This window comes from Rhinopithecus bieti, unplaced genomic scaffold (genome assembly GCF_001698545.2).
Source record: "Rhinopithecus bieti isolate Rb0 unplaced genomic scaffold, ASM169854v2 scaffold_15133, whole genome shotgun sequence".
Taxonomy (NCBI): Eukaryota; Metazoa; Chordata; class Mammalia; order Primates; family Cercopithecidae; genus Rhinopithecus; species Rhinopithecus bieti.
The window spans coordinates 1,453,120-1,471,286 of record NW_016808815.1 but is presented as its reverse complement, the minus strand read 5'-3'; the positions used below and the strand labels follow the sequence as shown (position 1 = coordinate 1,471,286).

General features: G+C 39.4%; 1 protein-coding gene across 1 annotated transcript in view; it reads right to left on the bottom strand.

Moving 5' to 3' along the window:
• Positions 1 to 18,167, bottom strand: part of ANO4 (anoctamin 4) — a 411,426-nt gene that overhangs the window by 369,020 nt on the left and 24,239 nt on the right. Inside the window, 1 exon segment of the mRNA XM_017887290.1 lies at positions 17,145 to 17,396. Coding sequence (XP_017742779.1) covers positions 17,145 to 17,396 — 252 coding nt within the window.

Genomic DNA, 18,167 nt, shown 5'->3' with positions numbered 1-18,167 from the left:
AAAAAAAAAAAAGAAAAAGCTAAGCAACAACAACAAAAAAAAAAAAGTTGAAAACTCAGATTTTTCTGGCTTACTATTCTGTGAATTTTAGACAAAGGATAAAAGCATTTCTCATTAAATAGTACAACTGAACTTATGCAGCAATTTGTCTCTCAAGATGTGAAGCAGATTTAGAAAGAAAAAAAAAGCTCAAATGTTGGGTGGGGTGGAAAGAAAAGAGGCATTAATTTTTTGTCTTCCTGCTCCTTGTTAAGCCTTTGACTTTCTGGTCAATATTTGTTCCATCACTCAATCGCATTATAAAATAATGTTCTAAGCTGGGTGCAATGGCTCACACCTGTAATCCTAGCACTTTGGGAAGCCAAGGAAGGCGAATCACAAGGTCAGGAGTTTGAGGCCGGCCTGGCCAACATAGTGAAACCCCATCTCTACTAAAAATACAAAAATTAGCAGGACGTGGTGATGGGCACCTGTAGTCTCAGCTACTCAGGAGGCTGAGGCAGGAGAATCACTTGAATCTGGGAGGCAGAGGTTGCAGTGAGCCAAGATCACACCACTTCACTCCAGCCTGGGCAACAGAGCAAGACTACAACTCAAAAATAAAAATAAAAAATGTTCTATACATACATTTAAAATGGTACCTTCAATTTCTTCCTGAATCTTCACTAATCTGCTTACTATGTAGGAAGGCTCCAAAGTAAAGTGGCATTTCAGGACACAATATTAAAATATTGACCCTTTTAAAGCTTTCAAAAACATTTTAACAGCCCTTACTATGTCGAAATTTGACACTAGCAGTATAGATGAATAATATAAAGCATTTAAAAGCACTTCAATATAACTTTTAAAATGTTGTAATTGCATTTTAATTAATAAGAAAAATATATCTGACACTTGAAAAAATAACAAAGGCAATTAAAATAACGACACGTGAAGACTCCCTGACTTGAGATTAAATAAGGAAAACTACTTTATTTCTCCTAGTGATAACTACTCAGAATCTCTTTGCAAACTATGTCATCCTAAGACCCAAAGATCCTCCATAAAACAGTAGAAGACTCGTCCTCTGTCACATTTCCCCTAGCACAGGGAAAGTGGTTAAACGTTAAAGTTTCAAGGGACTTTGCATAGGAAAGGGAGAGGAGAGAACATTAGCTGCACTGTTAGCAAACTTGAAAACAGGTGAAAGCAAAGTGAGTGCTCAAACTGCCAAGAAAACAAATATTTGGGTTGAGCAGGTGCAAGCAAACTAGGAAGAAATTTCTTATTAGCTAAGACAATTAATCGTAATTAGATGAAGATAAACAAAAACGATTGTAATCAAAGTACAGGTATAGTGATCATTACAGCGTTTAAAATTAAGGATTAGGGACACAGCATTAGCTTCAGGATAGAACCTAGACTTAAATAATCAAGTCATTTAATTCAATAAATATTGATCAACTATTATGCATCACACACAAGGCTAGAGGGATCCAAATTCAATTCAGACATTTTCCCTGCATGGTGCCCACCATCTGGCAAGGCAGAGATATACCCTCAACTATGATTCACGGTGGCTAACCATCTGAAAAAGGTGCTATGGGATCACACAGGAAGAAGCATGGGGTATGCGGAAGTCCTCGAGGAGGAATTGGTATCTGAACCAGACTTTGGATTTCACCAAGCAAGAGAGAAGGGGAACAAGGCACTCCAGGTGAGGGATCAGCATAAGCAAAAATGTTAACAATAACACTAGGAAGAACTGGAATGCAGGATGCTTGGGAGCAACAAAGCTAAAAAGATAGGCCAGGTTAGACTGTAAGGGGCATGCACTCCACACTATGAAATCTGGACTCAAACTACAGGTTGTCAGGGATCACTGATGGGTTTTGTGGGCATAGAAGGACATACATTTATTTTATTGTGATAAAATGTACATAACATCAAATTTACCATTAGTGACATTCATTACATTCATAATGTGCAACCATCGTCACTATCCAGTTCCAAAACATTTTCATCACCCCAAAAGGAAACCCTGTACACATTAAGCAGTCATTCCTCATTCTCCCCACCCCTGGCAACCACTAATATGCTTTCTGTCTCTATGGATTTGACTACTCTATTTCATATAAATGGAGTCATACAAGATGTATTTTGTGCTTAGCTGATTTCACTTAGCACAATCTTTTCAAGGTTCATCCATGTTGTAGCATATATCAGTACTTAATTCCTTTTATGGCTGAATAATATTCCATTGTATGAATATATTATATCACATTTTGTTTATCCATTCATCCACGGATGGACATTTGGGCTGTTTTTCCCTTTTGGCTATTATGACTAGTGCTGCTATGAACATTTGTCACAAATTTTTGTTTGAATACCTGTTTTCAATTATTTTGGATATATACCCATGAGTGGAATAGTTGGGTCATATGGTAATTCTATGTTCAACTTACTGAGGACCACCAAGTCCATGATGGTTTATAAGCCAAGGAATCATAGATTCAGATCAGTGTTTTAGGCAATGACAACACATGGTGGGGCTGGGGGTTGGAACAGACCGGGAAAAGAGTGAAGATAGGAAGGCCGGCCAGGAAACTACTGCCCCTGCACAGGCAAGAAAGTAGAAAGACTTGATCCATGGCAATGACCACAAAACTAAAGAAAAGAGCATAGACTTGAGGGACATTTGTGAGGCAGAATGAGCAAGAATTGATGAGCAATTAGATGTGGGAAGGGTAAAGAGAACACTGTGTTCATAGGTGCACATTATATTGTGAGTTATATGTTCACAGTTCACCTCCTTTGCTAGATATTGAGCTTCTAAAAGAGAGAGTCATGTCTTAGTCACCCTCACATCCCCAGTTCTTAGCATAGAACCTGGCCCAGTAAATGAACAAAGAACAATTTCAGTGTCTGGTTGAATAATGGTGCCAGCCATTATTCACAAGAGCAAAAGAACTGAGGGATGATGACTTTGAATGAGTGGTTGGTTAAAGATGACTCTTTGCTCTGTGTTTCAGAAGCAGGATGGATGATGACGCAGCTTGTTGAAACAGGGAACACAGAAGTGGTTTGGACAGGTGCTTGTGGGAACATGTGGGAACACGTCCAATAGACAACCAGAAATTTAGAGCTAAATATTCAGGGAAAGGTTGGAACAAAAGGCCATTTTTGACATGTACTGTACTATTAATAGTTTTATGCATTAAAATATCTCATTTAGATATCTAATTTCATGAATCAACTAAAACTACTATAATACAATGCTATAAATCTTTTCCTAGGAAGAACTGAAAAATGGGAGTAAAAAACACAGTGTGGGTTATGGCTTAATATAAATTTTGCCTGTAGCTAGGCTGCAGGTAGACCCAGGCACATCTCAGACCCTGGCCGAGCAGGCTGCCTGCAAATGTCTGCCTTCCTAAAGTGATGTACACTGGGGAAGAGAGGGCCTTTATAGGCAACTTCAGGTTGGAATAGGTAAAAGGACAATCTACCCAGGGTATGAGGAGGAAAGCATGATGTCTCTTTCAGATAAATATTCCTGGCCCAGTGCAAAGGACTCAGATCTGAGCCCACTTGAAAAAATGGCCTCTTTGGGGTGAAAGAGATCATGTATATGAGATAGAGAGGCTGTGACAGATTGTGTCATTGGCCCCAATTATTCACAGTTCCCCAATTCCACAGCCTTTCATCATGTGACTTAGCAGTGTTGCTCCACTGAGAATAAGACATTCTACCCCATCCTTAATTTTGGGCTCAACCATGTGGCATGTCTTTGGCTGATGAACTACTAGCAAATACGCTGCCATCAGAAGCTTGAAGTACTTGCATGATTGGACTGGTCCCTTCTCTGGCACCTCCACCACTGTCATGAGAATGTGCCAGAAAGCACATTCCTATGCCTACTGGAAGAGGAAAGGCTTATGGAGCACAGCTGAGTCATCCCAGTTGCTCCCACTGAGGACAACCTAGATCAGTCAAGGGCCAGCCAACTCCAAGATACTGAGTGAGCCCAGCCAAGATCAGCAGAGCTCTGGCCAAGCCCCAGCTGACTAGATAAATAAGTACATCTTAATCCTGTATGCTACCGAGGTTTTGGGGTTGTTTGGTATGCAGTATCATCATAGTAATGGTTAATGGATATAGATCCTTTGCCACAGTTCTTCGTTGACTTAGAGATGTCAGAACTATAGGGAATACAGAGCCCTTTTGAGGGATCACATCTTTGCCAAATGTGGGAGACAGTGTCATTGCCATAGGCACCATAGATGTTTTGAAATGAACATTAATAATAATCAGTCTCAAAGAGAAGTAATTTCCTTGCACAACAGACCTCACACATACCCACATTAAAAAAAAATTGTGTGACCCCTAAAGGTTTCCAAAGCATTTGAGGTATTATATTATCTAAATCAATGTTCAAATTATGAGTTGCAATTCATTCGTAAGCAGTGACATCCATTTAATGGATCTTGAATTGTACTTTTTGGGGAACAGAATGGAATGGAATGAAAAATATCAGAGTATGTAACAAATAATAAGAATTATTTCCTTAAATATTTTTTCAGGTTTGTGTGTGTAAGGGGGAGAGGGAGGAAGGAAGAGAAGGAGAAGAAGTAGCAGTAGTAGTAGTAGTAGTAGTAGTAGTAATAGTAGTAGTAGTAATAGTAGTAGTAGTAGTAATAGTAGTAGTAGTAGTAGTAATAGTAGTAGTAGTAGTAATAGTAGTAGTAGTAGTAGTAGTAGTAATAGTAGTAGTAGTAGTAGTAGTAGTAGTAGTAGGTCAAAATACATAAGTATTTCTTACTTTAGGTATTGTTCAAAAATGTTGAAAGCCACAGGCTAAAAGAAGGTAACTACATTTTACTACTAACTAAACCTCAGCATCGAAGCCCAGCACAGGAAATATGAGGAGGAGACAGTTAAGAGAAGGGAGAGAAGGAATCCATGGGCTAGAATAACTAATAGGAAAAGTTGCTTTCACTAACATTTTAGGATTTGAAAAACACTTTTGCCTATTTTATCTCATTTGAGTCTTATAACCGCACCATTTCACAGATGAAGAAATTGAGGCTCAAAGAAGTTAAGTCTTTAGTGTGAAAGTAACACGATAAGTCACAAAGCTGAGAAGACAAGCCAGGTCTTTGTCTCCTATTTCACATTCCAACTATATCTTCGCCAGCTCCAACACATTCTTGAGATCTCTCTCAAATTACTACCACATCCTCAGTCTTTCCCCATCTTCAAAATCCATATTAAATGCCCTCTTTATACACCCCCTAATAGTGTCCTTTGCCTTCACTGAGCTAATGAAATTTCCTTATTTGGATGATTATTTCATCTCTCTCTCTTCTACTAGCCTATCCCACTGTCATTCCATAATAAAGCAGCCTTGTTGGCTTGGGTCACTCCAGGACACCCAGCACCTAACATAGTACTGGGCACAAAGTAGGCACTCAATAAATAGCTGCTGAATAAATGAATATGAGTTACATGACCTGGGACAAGGAAAGTGGGCCAACTCTTCCATTCTCCAATTACGACCACAAAGTAGTTATATCCTTATTTGCCTGAAAAAGACAAAAACTGTAGTTTCCAAAACATGTACCCGCATAACTAGAAGGAATAGTGACCAGAGGGTGTTACCCAATCTGTTTGGTGCCTCTTTGCTGGAGAGAACTACAAACTGAACCAGAATCCAGGTACTCAGCAGTTCCTGGGGGTTGGAAAACCTGCTCAGATTCTGGGCCTTTTTCTCCCTGGACCTCAGAGCCATGATCCACTACTTGCCCTTAGCTAGCAGAATGGTCCACAAGTCCACTGGTGTCTACAAAGCCAGTAGATGAACTCTTACGAGCCAGCGCTCCAAAACCCTGGCCTACTTCAGCTCAGCACCTGGACACCATACAGGTTGCCAGGCATCTCCCGCTCTCAGCAAAGGTCGGTGGAGATTTTCCATGCTTTTGGCCGAACTGAGAATTCCATCATGCTCTCTGACTTGCTTTCCCGTGTACATCTTCCTAGTCACTTCACTTCCATCAGCTGATGTCATGGATGCTGTGGGCCTCATGGTACTCCCCCAGCTGCTGATGGTTCTCAGCTGAATTTTTCTTGGGAAACTGCCCGCAAAGAGAATTCCCCAAGGTCACATTCATTCCTTGTGGCAGCTTGCATCCAGGCAATGATGACAGGGTACAATAGCTTTGTTGTGGGACAATGTTGAAGGATTGTTCCAGCTCCAGGTGTCCCTGTGTGAGGGCTGAGGCTGTGTTTGTGCATCATCACAGTTTATATCTTCCCTCTGCCTGGTTATGCTTCCTTCCCTCCATCCACCACACACACACCACACGATACACACTGATCCCAATGACTCTCCCCAAGAAACTTCTTGCATGCACATCTCTGGTTCAAAATCTATTTCCCAGAGAACAAGAACTAAGACAGTTAAGCTCCCTCTTGAGTCAGTACCATGGTTGTTGGGATTTTCATTTGGTTTTTAATATTAAAACAATGTCTATGGAAACATTAAGACACTTATACATCACAGACAAATAATATTCCTGTAACAGAACATAAGCAGACTTCCCACTTACAATTGGTAGTACAGAAAATGTTCTTTATGGAGTGCTGTTTTGGGAACTCAGAGGTGTGTTTTGATAAAAACAATATAAAAACAATATTGCCAAGAATCTTTAAGAAGAGGATTATTCCTGTCTTTCAAAGCACCTGCCTGTTAGTGACCATAAATTATTTGGTATAATATTTTTTGTTACCTGTGTCCTGTACTAAATTCCAAGCTCCATGACTGACAGCATGGGCATCACTTGGAAGCTTGTTAGAAATGCAGAATCTAGGCCACACATGGTGGCTCATGCATGTAGTCCTAGCACTTTGAGAGGCCGAGACAGGCAAATAACTTGAGGTCAGGAGTTCAAGACTAGCCTGAACAACATGATGACACCCTGTCTCTATTAAAAGAAAAAAAAAAAATTAGCCAGGTGCAGTGGCACATGCCTGTTATTCCAGCTACTTGGAATGCTGAGGCACAAGAAGTGCTTGAATCCAGGAGGCAGAAGTTGCAGTGAGCCAAGATCACGCCACTGCACTATAGCCTGGGTGATGGAGTGGGACTGTCTCAAAAAAAAGAAAGAAAGAAAAAAGAAAAAAAAAATGCAGAATCTCATCACCCCTTGCCCAGACCTACTGGATGAGGATCTGCAGTTTAACAAGAAGTCCAGTGGGCTTACATTAATGCTAAAGTTTGAGAATCGCTGGCCTAAACTACGAAGCTTCAGTATCACATTTTAACCTTATTGAAAATATATGGGATATCCATTCAGTCATATATCACATCCCATTAATTACGGAGTGCTATTGAAGCTATCTCTAAAATGTCCCTTGCATTATCCCTTTTGTACGATATTGTTAAATCCAAACTCAGGCTCTCTTAGCTCTTGTGGACCACACTTTGAGTGGCAAGAGCTTAGATGACTGGAAGATGGATGACTTTATTGGAGCATCTTAAAGCCATCTGATTTTAAAATATATAATTATTTGCAAATCAGATTCAACACAGCTTTTATTCAAGTTCTTCAGTCTCTTATATTAGAAATCCCCAGGTAACTTAATAGCTACATCATTAAATTGACTTTGTCTTCATCATTTGTCACCAATCATTCTCTGATTCATTGGTGTTTTCAATCTTGTAAAACTAAATAACCAGAACACATGGAGAAAGAATTAACAGGACTGCTGGAATCAGTAATTAAACAACAGGAAACGTTCTTGAATTCTGAAAAGAACAATGTAGGCAAGTTTAGGAAAACAGGAAATTTGAAGAAAGCTCAGCAATGATTTCTCTTAGCCAATGCTCTTGTCAAAATGAACGTTTCCAAAGATTCTCTTAGTTCTAAAGTACAGGCAGTTGCCAACTTAGTTTTTCATTGAGAAGTAGTATACATAGAGGTTAAAATTCTGGGCTTGCTCATAAATGTCCATTAACACATGGAATGTACCATGGAAGACCAGAGTAACAGCCCCAGAGAACCCAGCCACCCTGTGTGGCAATACCTCTATTGATGACACATTCAGCACTCAACCTCAATGTGAAGGAGACATTTAACCCCAGGTCTTCTGGAGTCAGCCTTTGTACACTGTCGTGCTGCTTGGAACGCTGGTCCCTCACCTGAATAACCTTAACTGAAATTCGCCTTCCCTTCCACTGTGACATCTTCTACTCAGCCAGAATCTTAGGAAACCACAAATCACCTTTCAAAATGCATAAAAATGCCCTACTTGTTACATAATCTTAAGTAAGTTAACCCTCACATTCACACTCCATGTAAACCAAACCAGGAAATTTATTCCATAACATATGATTAAAATCTAAATACCCCTTCAGGGCTACTTTGACAAAAGGGAAATTTTTAAAGGCAGAGAGGGCAGTAGGAAGATGACATTCCATTTTTAAAAAATCATATACAATGCTCAATTAAAATCAGAAAAGGCAAGAGAAAAAGTAGGAAAAAAAGAAACGAACAAATGCAATAACAGAAAATGGTTACAAACATGGTAGATACTAATTCAACTATGCCAATCATCACTTTACTTGTGAATGGTCTAATGACATCAATTAAAAGAAATTGTCAGAATGGATAAAAACACTAGACCCAACTCTGTGTTCTCTAGAAGAAACCCACTTTAAATATAATGGTTTAGAGACTTTCTAATATATATTTCTCTGGTTTTTTGTAGAGGGTACCTGGTCTTCCATCACTCTGTGACACGGATTTAGCTGAACTAACACCCTAGCAGAAAGGCTCAGGCTGGCTGGGCACATGGTGTGCAAGCAGGGACAGGTCAAGGAGTGTCTCTGGGCTTCTCTATAAGGGAACACACGAGTCTCCTGGTGAGGTCCAATTACTCTGCATCTCGTGGTCACATCAGTCGCTCAGGTTGCAGGGTCACTGTTTGCAGCACTCTATCTCTGAAATCAAACCTCTGTTTCCTTTGGCATCAGTTCTGAAAATATCTGGTCACAATTTGTTGAAAGACATTGAATTCATGCTATCAAATGGGCACCTCTTCTAAGGTACTCTATACCCCAGGCAAATTCACAGCAACATAACATTGGGCACCTAAGTTTTCAGAGCTTGCATATGTGGAGTACCAGTAAGCTCGGTAAGGTCACCAGAAAAGGTGAGTGAACACCTTCCCCCTCAAGACAAGACACGATGCTCTGCTCAGACCTCAGGTGCACAGGCAAAAGCTAGGCTCCTGGGAAGTGATCTGGAACAGGAGATAGTCATTTCTCAACTCCTCTCCTTTTCACAAATGAGGAACATGTTTGTAAAGTCCATAAGGAATGTTTGGAATTCATTAGTGTTTTGTTTGTTTGTGTGTTTGTTTGTTTTTAAGACAGAGTTATGCTTTTGTTGCCCAGGCTGGAGTGCAGTGGCGCAATCTTGACTCACTGCAAACTTTGCCTCCCAGGTTCAAGCAATTCTCCTGCCTCAGCCTCCCGGGTAGCTGGGACTACAGGAGCATGCCACCATACCCAGCTAATGTTTGTATTTTTAGTAGAGACAGGGTTTCACCATCTTGGCCAGGCTTGTCTCAAACTCCTGACCTTGTGATCCATCCACCTCGGCTTCCCAAAGTGCTGGGATTTCAGGCATAAGCCACTGTGCCTAGTCTAGCATTCTTTTTTAAAAACCCAATCCCACCAGAATACCACTAAAGGGAAGATGGTGAGGCCAGGGAAGGAGGCACAAGGCAAAGGGAAGAGTTGTCAATGATTCCTGCCTATGGAAATGCAGGGAGATTACCAATGGTCTTGAACACATACAGAGGACAAAGGTGTTACCAGTAGTCTCAAGGGGAAAAAAATCTTCCTCTCTGGAAAAAAATTCCCCCCATGTTTTTGATTAGGGTATGGTTTGCAAAAGGCCCTTGCTAAAATAGGATTAAATGCATTAAAACCCATGAACCCACTATCAATAATTAAGGTACCAGACTACCGCCACTAAGCAGAGCTTCAGAGAACAGGATCAGACTTTGATGTAAGTCAGTGGTTCTCAACTAGGGGTGATTTTGCCTGCAAGCATACATATGGCAATGTCTGAAAACTTTTTTTGGCCGTCACAACTGACATCTGTTGGGTGCAGGCCAGGGATGCTGCTAAACATCCTACAATGCACAGGACAACTCCCATAGCTAAGAATTATTCAGCCCAAAATGTCCACAGCACCAGGGTTAAGAAACTGGTATTAGTTAAAAAGAAAGGCCTAAGTGCAGCATGAGATACAATTTACGGAGAGCTAAAGAACACAGCAACCCGAGAAAGGGGAAATCAAAGGTGCTAATCATACTTCACCAAGGACAGCCCTAAGAGAGAAACAAGAACCCTGGGAATGCCCTAAAGGAGGGGACCCATTACAAGGGCAAGGTACTACACACAGGACAAGAAACTCCCAGGGAGGAAGGAGAGTTAAGAATTGACAATGAACATGGGACAATGAGTTAGGGACCACGTCTTCTGCATGTAGGATGTTTAGCAGTATCCCTGGTGTCCACCCACTAGATGCCTGTGATACCTCCTGCCCAGTTGTGTCAACCAAAAATATCTCCAGACATTGCCAAATGTCCCCTGTGAAACAACATCATCCCTGCTTGAAAAATCATTCTTCTAAGAGGGATCTTTTGAATTTTATATACATATTTTTCTTATTATTTCATTGTTTCTTCTAGATTCAAGATCTTTTTTTTTTTTTTTTTTCGAGACAGAGTCTCGCTCTGTTGCTCAGGCCGGGGTGCAGTGGCACCATCTCAGCTCGCCACAGCCTCCACCTACCAGGTTCAAGCAATCTCATGCCTCAGCTTCCCAAAGAGGTAGGATTACAGGTGCATGACACCACACCCAGCTAATTTTTGTATTTTAGTAGAGATGGGGTTTTGCCATGTTGGCCAGGCTGGTCTTGAACTCCTGACCTCAGATGATCTGCCTGCCTCAGCCTCCCAAAATGCTGAGATTACAGGCGTGAGCCACCATGCCCAGCCAAGACCCTTCTTTTCTAAACTAGGTTGTTTAGTCATTCTTTCAGGTGGTCTACATAGAATACATTTTCCCAGTCTTTTTCCAAAAATTTTCTTATGCTGATCACCCTCTCCAGTGATCCCTTAGCTGCATCTGGAATTCTGAATTGACCTTCATTTCCTTCAGCACTTTGAAGATATCAAGCTGCTGTTTTCCAGCCTGTCATTACTACTTGTTTCTCACTTTGCAGGTAATCAATTTGTTTCTCACTTGCAGGTAATCTGTCTTTTCTCTCAAGTTATTTATAAGATGTTTCTGATTTTTGCTGACTCACCATATATTTACATATGGATACATTTTTATTTATTCTATTCAGCACTCATCATGCTTCTTACATCAAAGAATTTGTGTCTCCTCATCAATTCTGGGGAAACTTCCAGCCATTGCCTTTTTAAACATTCCTCATATATATACCTTCTATTCTTTTAATGCAGAACAGAATTTCTATTAAATGGATGTTGAGCTTTTTCATTCTGTTTTCTACATTTCAATCTCCTCCTTCTTGTTTCTGTATCTCGTATATCTTTGTACTGATAATGGGGTAATTCCTTTAGATCTATCTTCCAGGCCTAATTCTCTCTTCAACTGTGTCTAATATGCAGTTTCAATGGTCATAGAAAACATACTTCCTACATGCCAATCTCTGCACTGAGCAAACAAGTACATGATCAAACTATTAATTCCTAACTCAAGAACTTTATTTACATCTATTGTGGTAGCCATATGAAAAAACTGTATTGAAGTACAGTAAGAGCAAAATTCAATATGTGCTCTTCAAGAATTGCCAATGGAAACAGAAAGAACAAAATATGCTGAGGCAAAAAGGGAAAGAATTCACAGAGGAAACTCTTAACTGAGTTTGAAGAATAAGAATGTTCTAGGAGGAGAATGTAAGGAAAGGTATCAAAGTAGATGACACAGACGTGCAAAATCATGAGCTTTTAGGAAACAGTAAAGAATCAAGTGTAAGTACTGTGCCGACACATCTGTACAGTGTTGAGAGATGCTGGAGAGTCAGTTAAAGTTAGTTAGGAAGGCCCTCATGCACCTGTACCATGTACGAAGTGTTTAGACTTTATTCTATTGTCAATAGAGAAGCAACAGAGATTTTCAAGTGGAGGGCAGGAGGAGGTGGAAAAGGAGGAAGAAAAGGTGGGAGAGGGAGGGAGAGAGAAAGAGGAAAAGAGAGAAGGAGAGAGAGAGGAAGGGAGAGAGAGAAAGGGAGAGGGAGTGAGGGAAAGAAGAAGGGACAGAGATGAATTGGGAAAGCTAAACTATGGTCATGGAAGAATTAAGATGCAGGGAGACTTGTAACAAGACTGCTAGCAGCACTAGTCTAGGCAGAGACGGTGAGAGTTTGAGCTGAAATGTCAGCAGGGATGGAGAGGAAGCTCTGAAGTACCAATATTTCTAAAATAGACGTAATTAATATGTTAGCCAGCTGGCTGTGGAGGCTGATGGCCAGCAGAAGGTTAAGCATGAGGGGGTTAACCCAAAAAACTGGATTAGTACTGTGGATGATGCAATTAACTGAATGTTTGTGTCTCTCCAGAATAAATATGTTGGAATTCTAATTCCAGCATGATGGCATTTGGAGGTAGGGACTTCGGGAGGCGATTAGGTTATGAGGGTGGAGCCCTCATGAATGGGCTTAGTGTCCTTATAAGAAGAAGCCAGAGGGCCAGCTCACTCTCATTCTATCCTGTGAGGGTATAGTGAGAAGACCAGCCAGCTAGAAACCACGAAGACAGCCCTCACCAGACGCCAAATCTGTCAGTACCCTAATCTTGGACTTCCTAGCCTCTTTTTTTCTTTCCATAAGAAATAAACATTTGTTGTTTAAGCCACCCAATTGTATATTTGCTATGGCAGTCCAAACTAACACAATGAGACTATGCCAGCATTAAATAGAATAATAAATTCAACTTTGAGGGCTACCAGAAGGAAGTTCCATTCGGGACATATAAGTTTTGATAGTCTGGGATATATGCAGGTTGAACGTTCCAGTAGGCAGTATATGTATATATACACATGTAAAACCTGTCAGAGAAATCAGACATGAAAATATGACTTTGGGGGCATCAGTATGCAGCTGAGGATTAGATAGAAAGGAAGGGAGTGATTGAGGATCAGTTGGGGATACAGGAATGACTAGAAAGAGAAGTTGTAAGGTGGAGGTGGTAGTGGTGATGGAAGTTACACATCTTGGTTATCAAAAATTGCATGTTAACATGGACACACAGAAGGGAACAACAGACACCAAGGCCTACTTGAGAGTGGAGGTTGGGAGGAGGGTGAGGATTGAAAAACTACCTATGAGGTACTATGCTCACTACCTGGGTGATTAAATAATTTGTATAACAAACCCAAACGAAATGCAATTTGGCCATGTAGCAAACCTGCACGTATACCCCCAAACCTAAAATAAAAATTGGAAGGAAATAAAGTGAAAACATAGTTTTACTCTTTTTATATGACACTTACTAAGCATGAAGGAGTTATTTCCATTTTAATTTTAAAATACCTTTCATGCCTTATTTTTGTCCTCAAAATATTTCTTGATTTAACCAAAATTCTTATAGTATATCCCAAAGTCCAGTATCTAGTAGCAACTTTTGAAATGTAAAGTTTCTAATTATTTTCTGTTAAACCAAAGCTTATAAATTATTTGTGACAAATTTAGTATCAATTAAATACTATCATCATTTACTTCTTAAAAAATTGTATGTCAAAGCTACTAAAAGTATCTGAGATAGAGATCATTTCCAAGCTTTCCTCCTATGGTTCTCTCAAATGTATCTTCTTTTAATTGAAGAAATAATTTAATAATATATTCTGCATTCAATGTATTTTTACTAATATTTTAGTTAAATATTTAAAATATTTTAATACTATTAGCATTTTAATAACATATTAATTAAATAATTTAAAACAAAAATGTGTGTGTGATCACATCTTGTGAAATCATCTATCTTAACACCACACTGAATTAGAATGCCTGGCTTACTTGTCTGCCTCCTCCACTAGACTCTCAGCTCCTGAGATAGGCGTGATGCCTTACTTAACTTTCTCTCCCAAGGACTTATCACAATACATAACATGGAGTGGTAACTTACTATATATTGGATGGATGGATGGATGGATGGATGGATGGATGGATGGATGAAGGGATGGATGGAGCAAGCCGGACACGGGAGACAGTTTTTCTGTAATAAGGAAGAACTACATTCAGGACCACTATGCAGTTTCACAAGTTGTTCACTGCACAAGGTGACAAGCAGGGTTAAGTAAAGTCTAACAGAAGAGAATCTACTGTAGAAGTTAGTCACACAATGAAGGGAGAGGATGATGGAATAGGATGGTGACAACAGTTAACACAGATAAATAAAATGAGAGCTCAAGAAGCTCTAGTCATTTAGTTAGTGTTCTGCTATTAATCATTCTTTCTAGGATTGCAGAATGGTGGGATTTATAAAATAGAAAAATGATTTTAAAATGTGTTTGGGAAATTCTTAAACAAGAAAATTCTCACAATCCATAAATAATTGTACAGTTATATTGTGCCTAAAACTCGTCAGCTCCTCTATATCAATCCCAAAGTTTATAGAGAAGAGAGATAGCTGAGAATTGTGAAGGGATGTCTGGCAAAGTCTGGAATTTGTAGGGTATCCTAGTATAGTTGAATTGACTTATCTCACCTCAGAGTTTTCTTCTAACTAGCCACAAAAGCAAAAAATTAAGTATAAATGAGTAATAAAATTAATTGTATTTTTAAAACAAAATAAAATTAAACTTATTCTTTAAAACACAAAAGAAAACTAGAAGTTTTCACACAAAAATACATATTAAAATCAACAAATTGTTGAAAGAAATCAAATAAATGTAATAATTGACCTACACATAATCATTGTCGAGACTTACAGAAGCTATACCAGCATCTATAACTTTCTATGATAAAATGATTATCACATGCTTGTGTAGTATATATTTGGATATCCAGGCTTACTTTGTTAGGCTACAAATAGTAAGAATAATAATAAGCAGTTGCCTGGAAAAAATCATATTTTTTTGCTAATGGAAAGTTCCCAGGAATGAAGAGAATTATAGGCTTTTGTTTGTGAAAACCCGCAAGTTAAACACAGAAATCTCTTCCAAAAATCAGATCAACTCTGAGTATAGTGCTCTATGGAGGAGGAAAAAAGTCAACTAAGGGAACCATGATAAAATGTTAATCTGGCAGCTGCCATTTCATACCCCTTTTTGCCAAAAAATGCCATAACCTTTCAGCTACCCTGGGCAAAGGAGGTACTTTATATATTAACTTCTGATTTTATTAAACTAAAGCAAGCAGAGTCAGCTTTCCTTCACAATAAAAGCAAAACCCAGAAGATTTTAAACTTACTATACAGAAACATTTTCAAGTCCCAGATAGTGATTTTTTCCGCTGTCAAACTGACCTTCAACAAGGACAGTCAGAAAGATGGTTACTTTTGCCATGTGCAGAACTGGTGGTATGCAAATGTTCCCCAGTGCTCTTCAATACCAATCCCTGCTGTTTCAATTCAGTCATTTGAGTAAAGAGCCTTTGGAGGGGGTCCTAAACGTATGTATGGGAACCGCAGGAATCAAAATCCCAGGAAGGAAAGCCTGCCGAATGTAGATTGCTGAAGCTCACCCTGTGCCATGGACACAGCATCCCCTGGGGTAAGACCCGGGAATCTTCATTTTTAACAAGTGCAATGCTGATTCTCAACATTTAGTGATGTCTGCAATCTACTGCTTTGAAGATTAGTTTTGATAATCTGGAGTTTCTGCAACCTCAGCATCTTACCTCTAGGTGGCAGCATCTATGAATTGTTGAGTGTTGTGGTATCCCAACATTCAAAGATTTATTTCCAGAACCAGAATTACACATTGGATTTGGCTGACTAAACCATTATCTCTAAGTGCTGTATCTATAGAAGGAAAACACGGCAGGACAGATTTTGCATAATTTAAACCTCCAACTCAGATTTTAGAAATAAAAACAATTAATTGGCCATCCTTGCCTGGCCATTTCTGCAGCTATTTCCAGGGTGATGGAAGTCATAAATTTCAAGGCAGGATGTTGTAAGCATTCTTCTCGCCCTGACTGTTTAACTCATGACTTCCAAGGATCACATTGATCAGCAGTCAGCAAACATTTTCTATAAAGGACCAGATAATAAATATTTCAGGGTTTGCGAGATGTACAGTCTCCATCACAATTACTCAACTCTGCCACTGTCATGTGAAAACACCCATAGACAATACAGAAATCAATCAGTGTGGCTGTGTCCCAGGAAAACCTTATATATAAATACTGAAACGTGAATTTTATATAACTTTCACGTATATCAAAGTATTATTTAAAAACTTTTTTTTCCAACCATTTAAAAACGTAAAAACTATTCTTAGTTCTTGGGCTGTACAAAAACAGGTAGCCAGCCAGATTTGGCAGTAGTTTGCAGACCCCTGAGATAGATCAATTTGGTGGAGCAACATGAATTGGTATTAACTACAGTATTCAAAGATGACTTTCTGATGATGACTTTTTTGAATACACGAATTTAGTCCAAGATAGGTATCTTGTCACTAAATAGAGCATTAAATAAATTAAAGCCATATGACAGATCTTGGAATTTTGATTCAGAGTTGATTTCTAGATAATATTTTACCAAACAGAACTAGCACTTAGGTCAAATATTTCTATACACATTCAACCTTCCTTCTGGTATAGCAAAGCTATTAAAGGCCAGTGAGAGCTGGGCACGGTGGTGTGCATGCCTGTAGTCCCAGCTATTCAGGAGGCTGAGGTGGGAGGGATTGCTCAAGGCCAGGAGTTTGAGACCAGCCTGGACAACATAGTGAGACCCCATCTCACTAAAAAGAAAAGCCATTATGAACATAGAGGTATTGTCGGGGTCCATCACATCACACAAGCAGAAATACAGATGCAGTTTATTCAGCAGGCAAATGTGTGAAGGAATCTTATATACACCCAGTCCTGAATCTCCAACAGGAAGTCAATACTTACCTGTCGTGTCTTGACTCAGGGTTTCCTGGCTACTACTGCTGTAAGAAGGCACTGGAGTGATAGACAGTGAGGCTGGACAGGACAAAGGTGTGGCCTGGTCAGTCTTGCGGGTGAAGGATCGGTGGTACACAGGGATGCCTGCATCTTTGGAGACGAAGAGAGGCAGATCTGATGGGAGGGTGGGTCTGCCTCGTACGTATGGATTTTTCCAGTGCGTGAGCCCAATTGCCACAGGCCCAGCAACGTCATAACCTGGTAAGATAAACATATTAGGTGAGTGGCAGCAATCAAAGCCATATAGTGTGCTTATTTTCATTATTTTCATACTTCCCCAAAATCTTAGCTGTTAGTCAAACCAAATGCCACTTGGGCTAAGAATGTATGTTCACAATAAACAGGCAGACATCATCCCTCTTGATGGCTCTTGTTCACTTAATCAACTTATGTTTATTAAGTACATGCTAAGTGCCCACTCTGCCTTCAAGGAGCTCAGAGTCCAATCAAGAAAGGAAATAAGACCTGTGTTCATAATAAAAAAATTATTTAAGGCCTACTATAAGCTAGAAACTTTGCAGAACTGATCTAGAATCCTCACAGCAATTGTACAAGGGACTATCACAATTTCAGTCTTACAGATGAGAAAACTGGATCTCAACCTGGCCTACATCAAGTTCCAGAGGCAGAACTTAAGCACAGATTTGACTCCAAAATCTATGTTCTTTCCCATAAACTACAACTAACTATAGTACAAAGCAAGATGAAAAAAAACCATTTTAAAGTAGATCAGAAAGTGCTCCTCCGGAGTTCAGGGGAGAAAGCCTTTCTAGGTATAGGGTCTGGGACATGGGGAAGGTAGCATGAATTTGGATGAAACTAGGGAATATTATACTAAGTGAAATAACAGAAAATGACTGTATGATCTAACTTATACACAAAATCTTTATATATAGTATATATAACAATTTATATATATAAAAAGTTATATAAAGTATGGAATTAAAAAATATATAAATTATATTATAA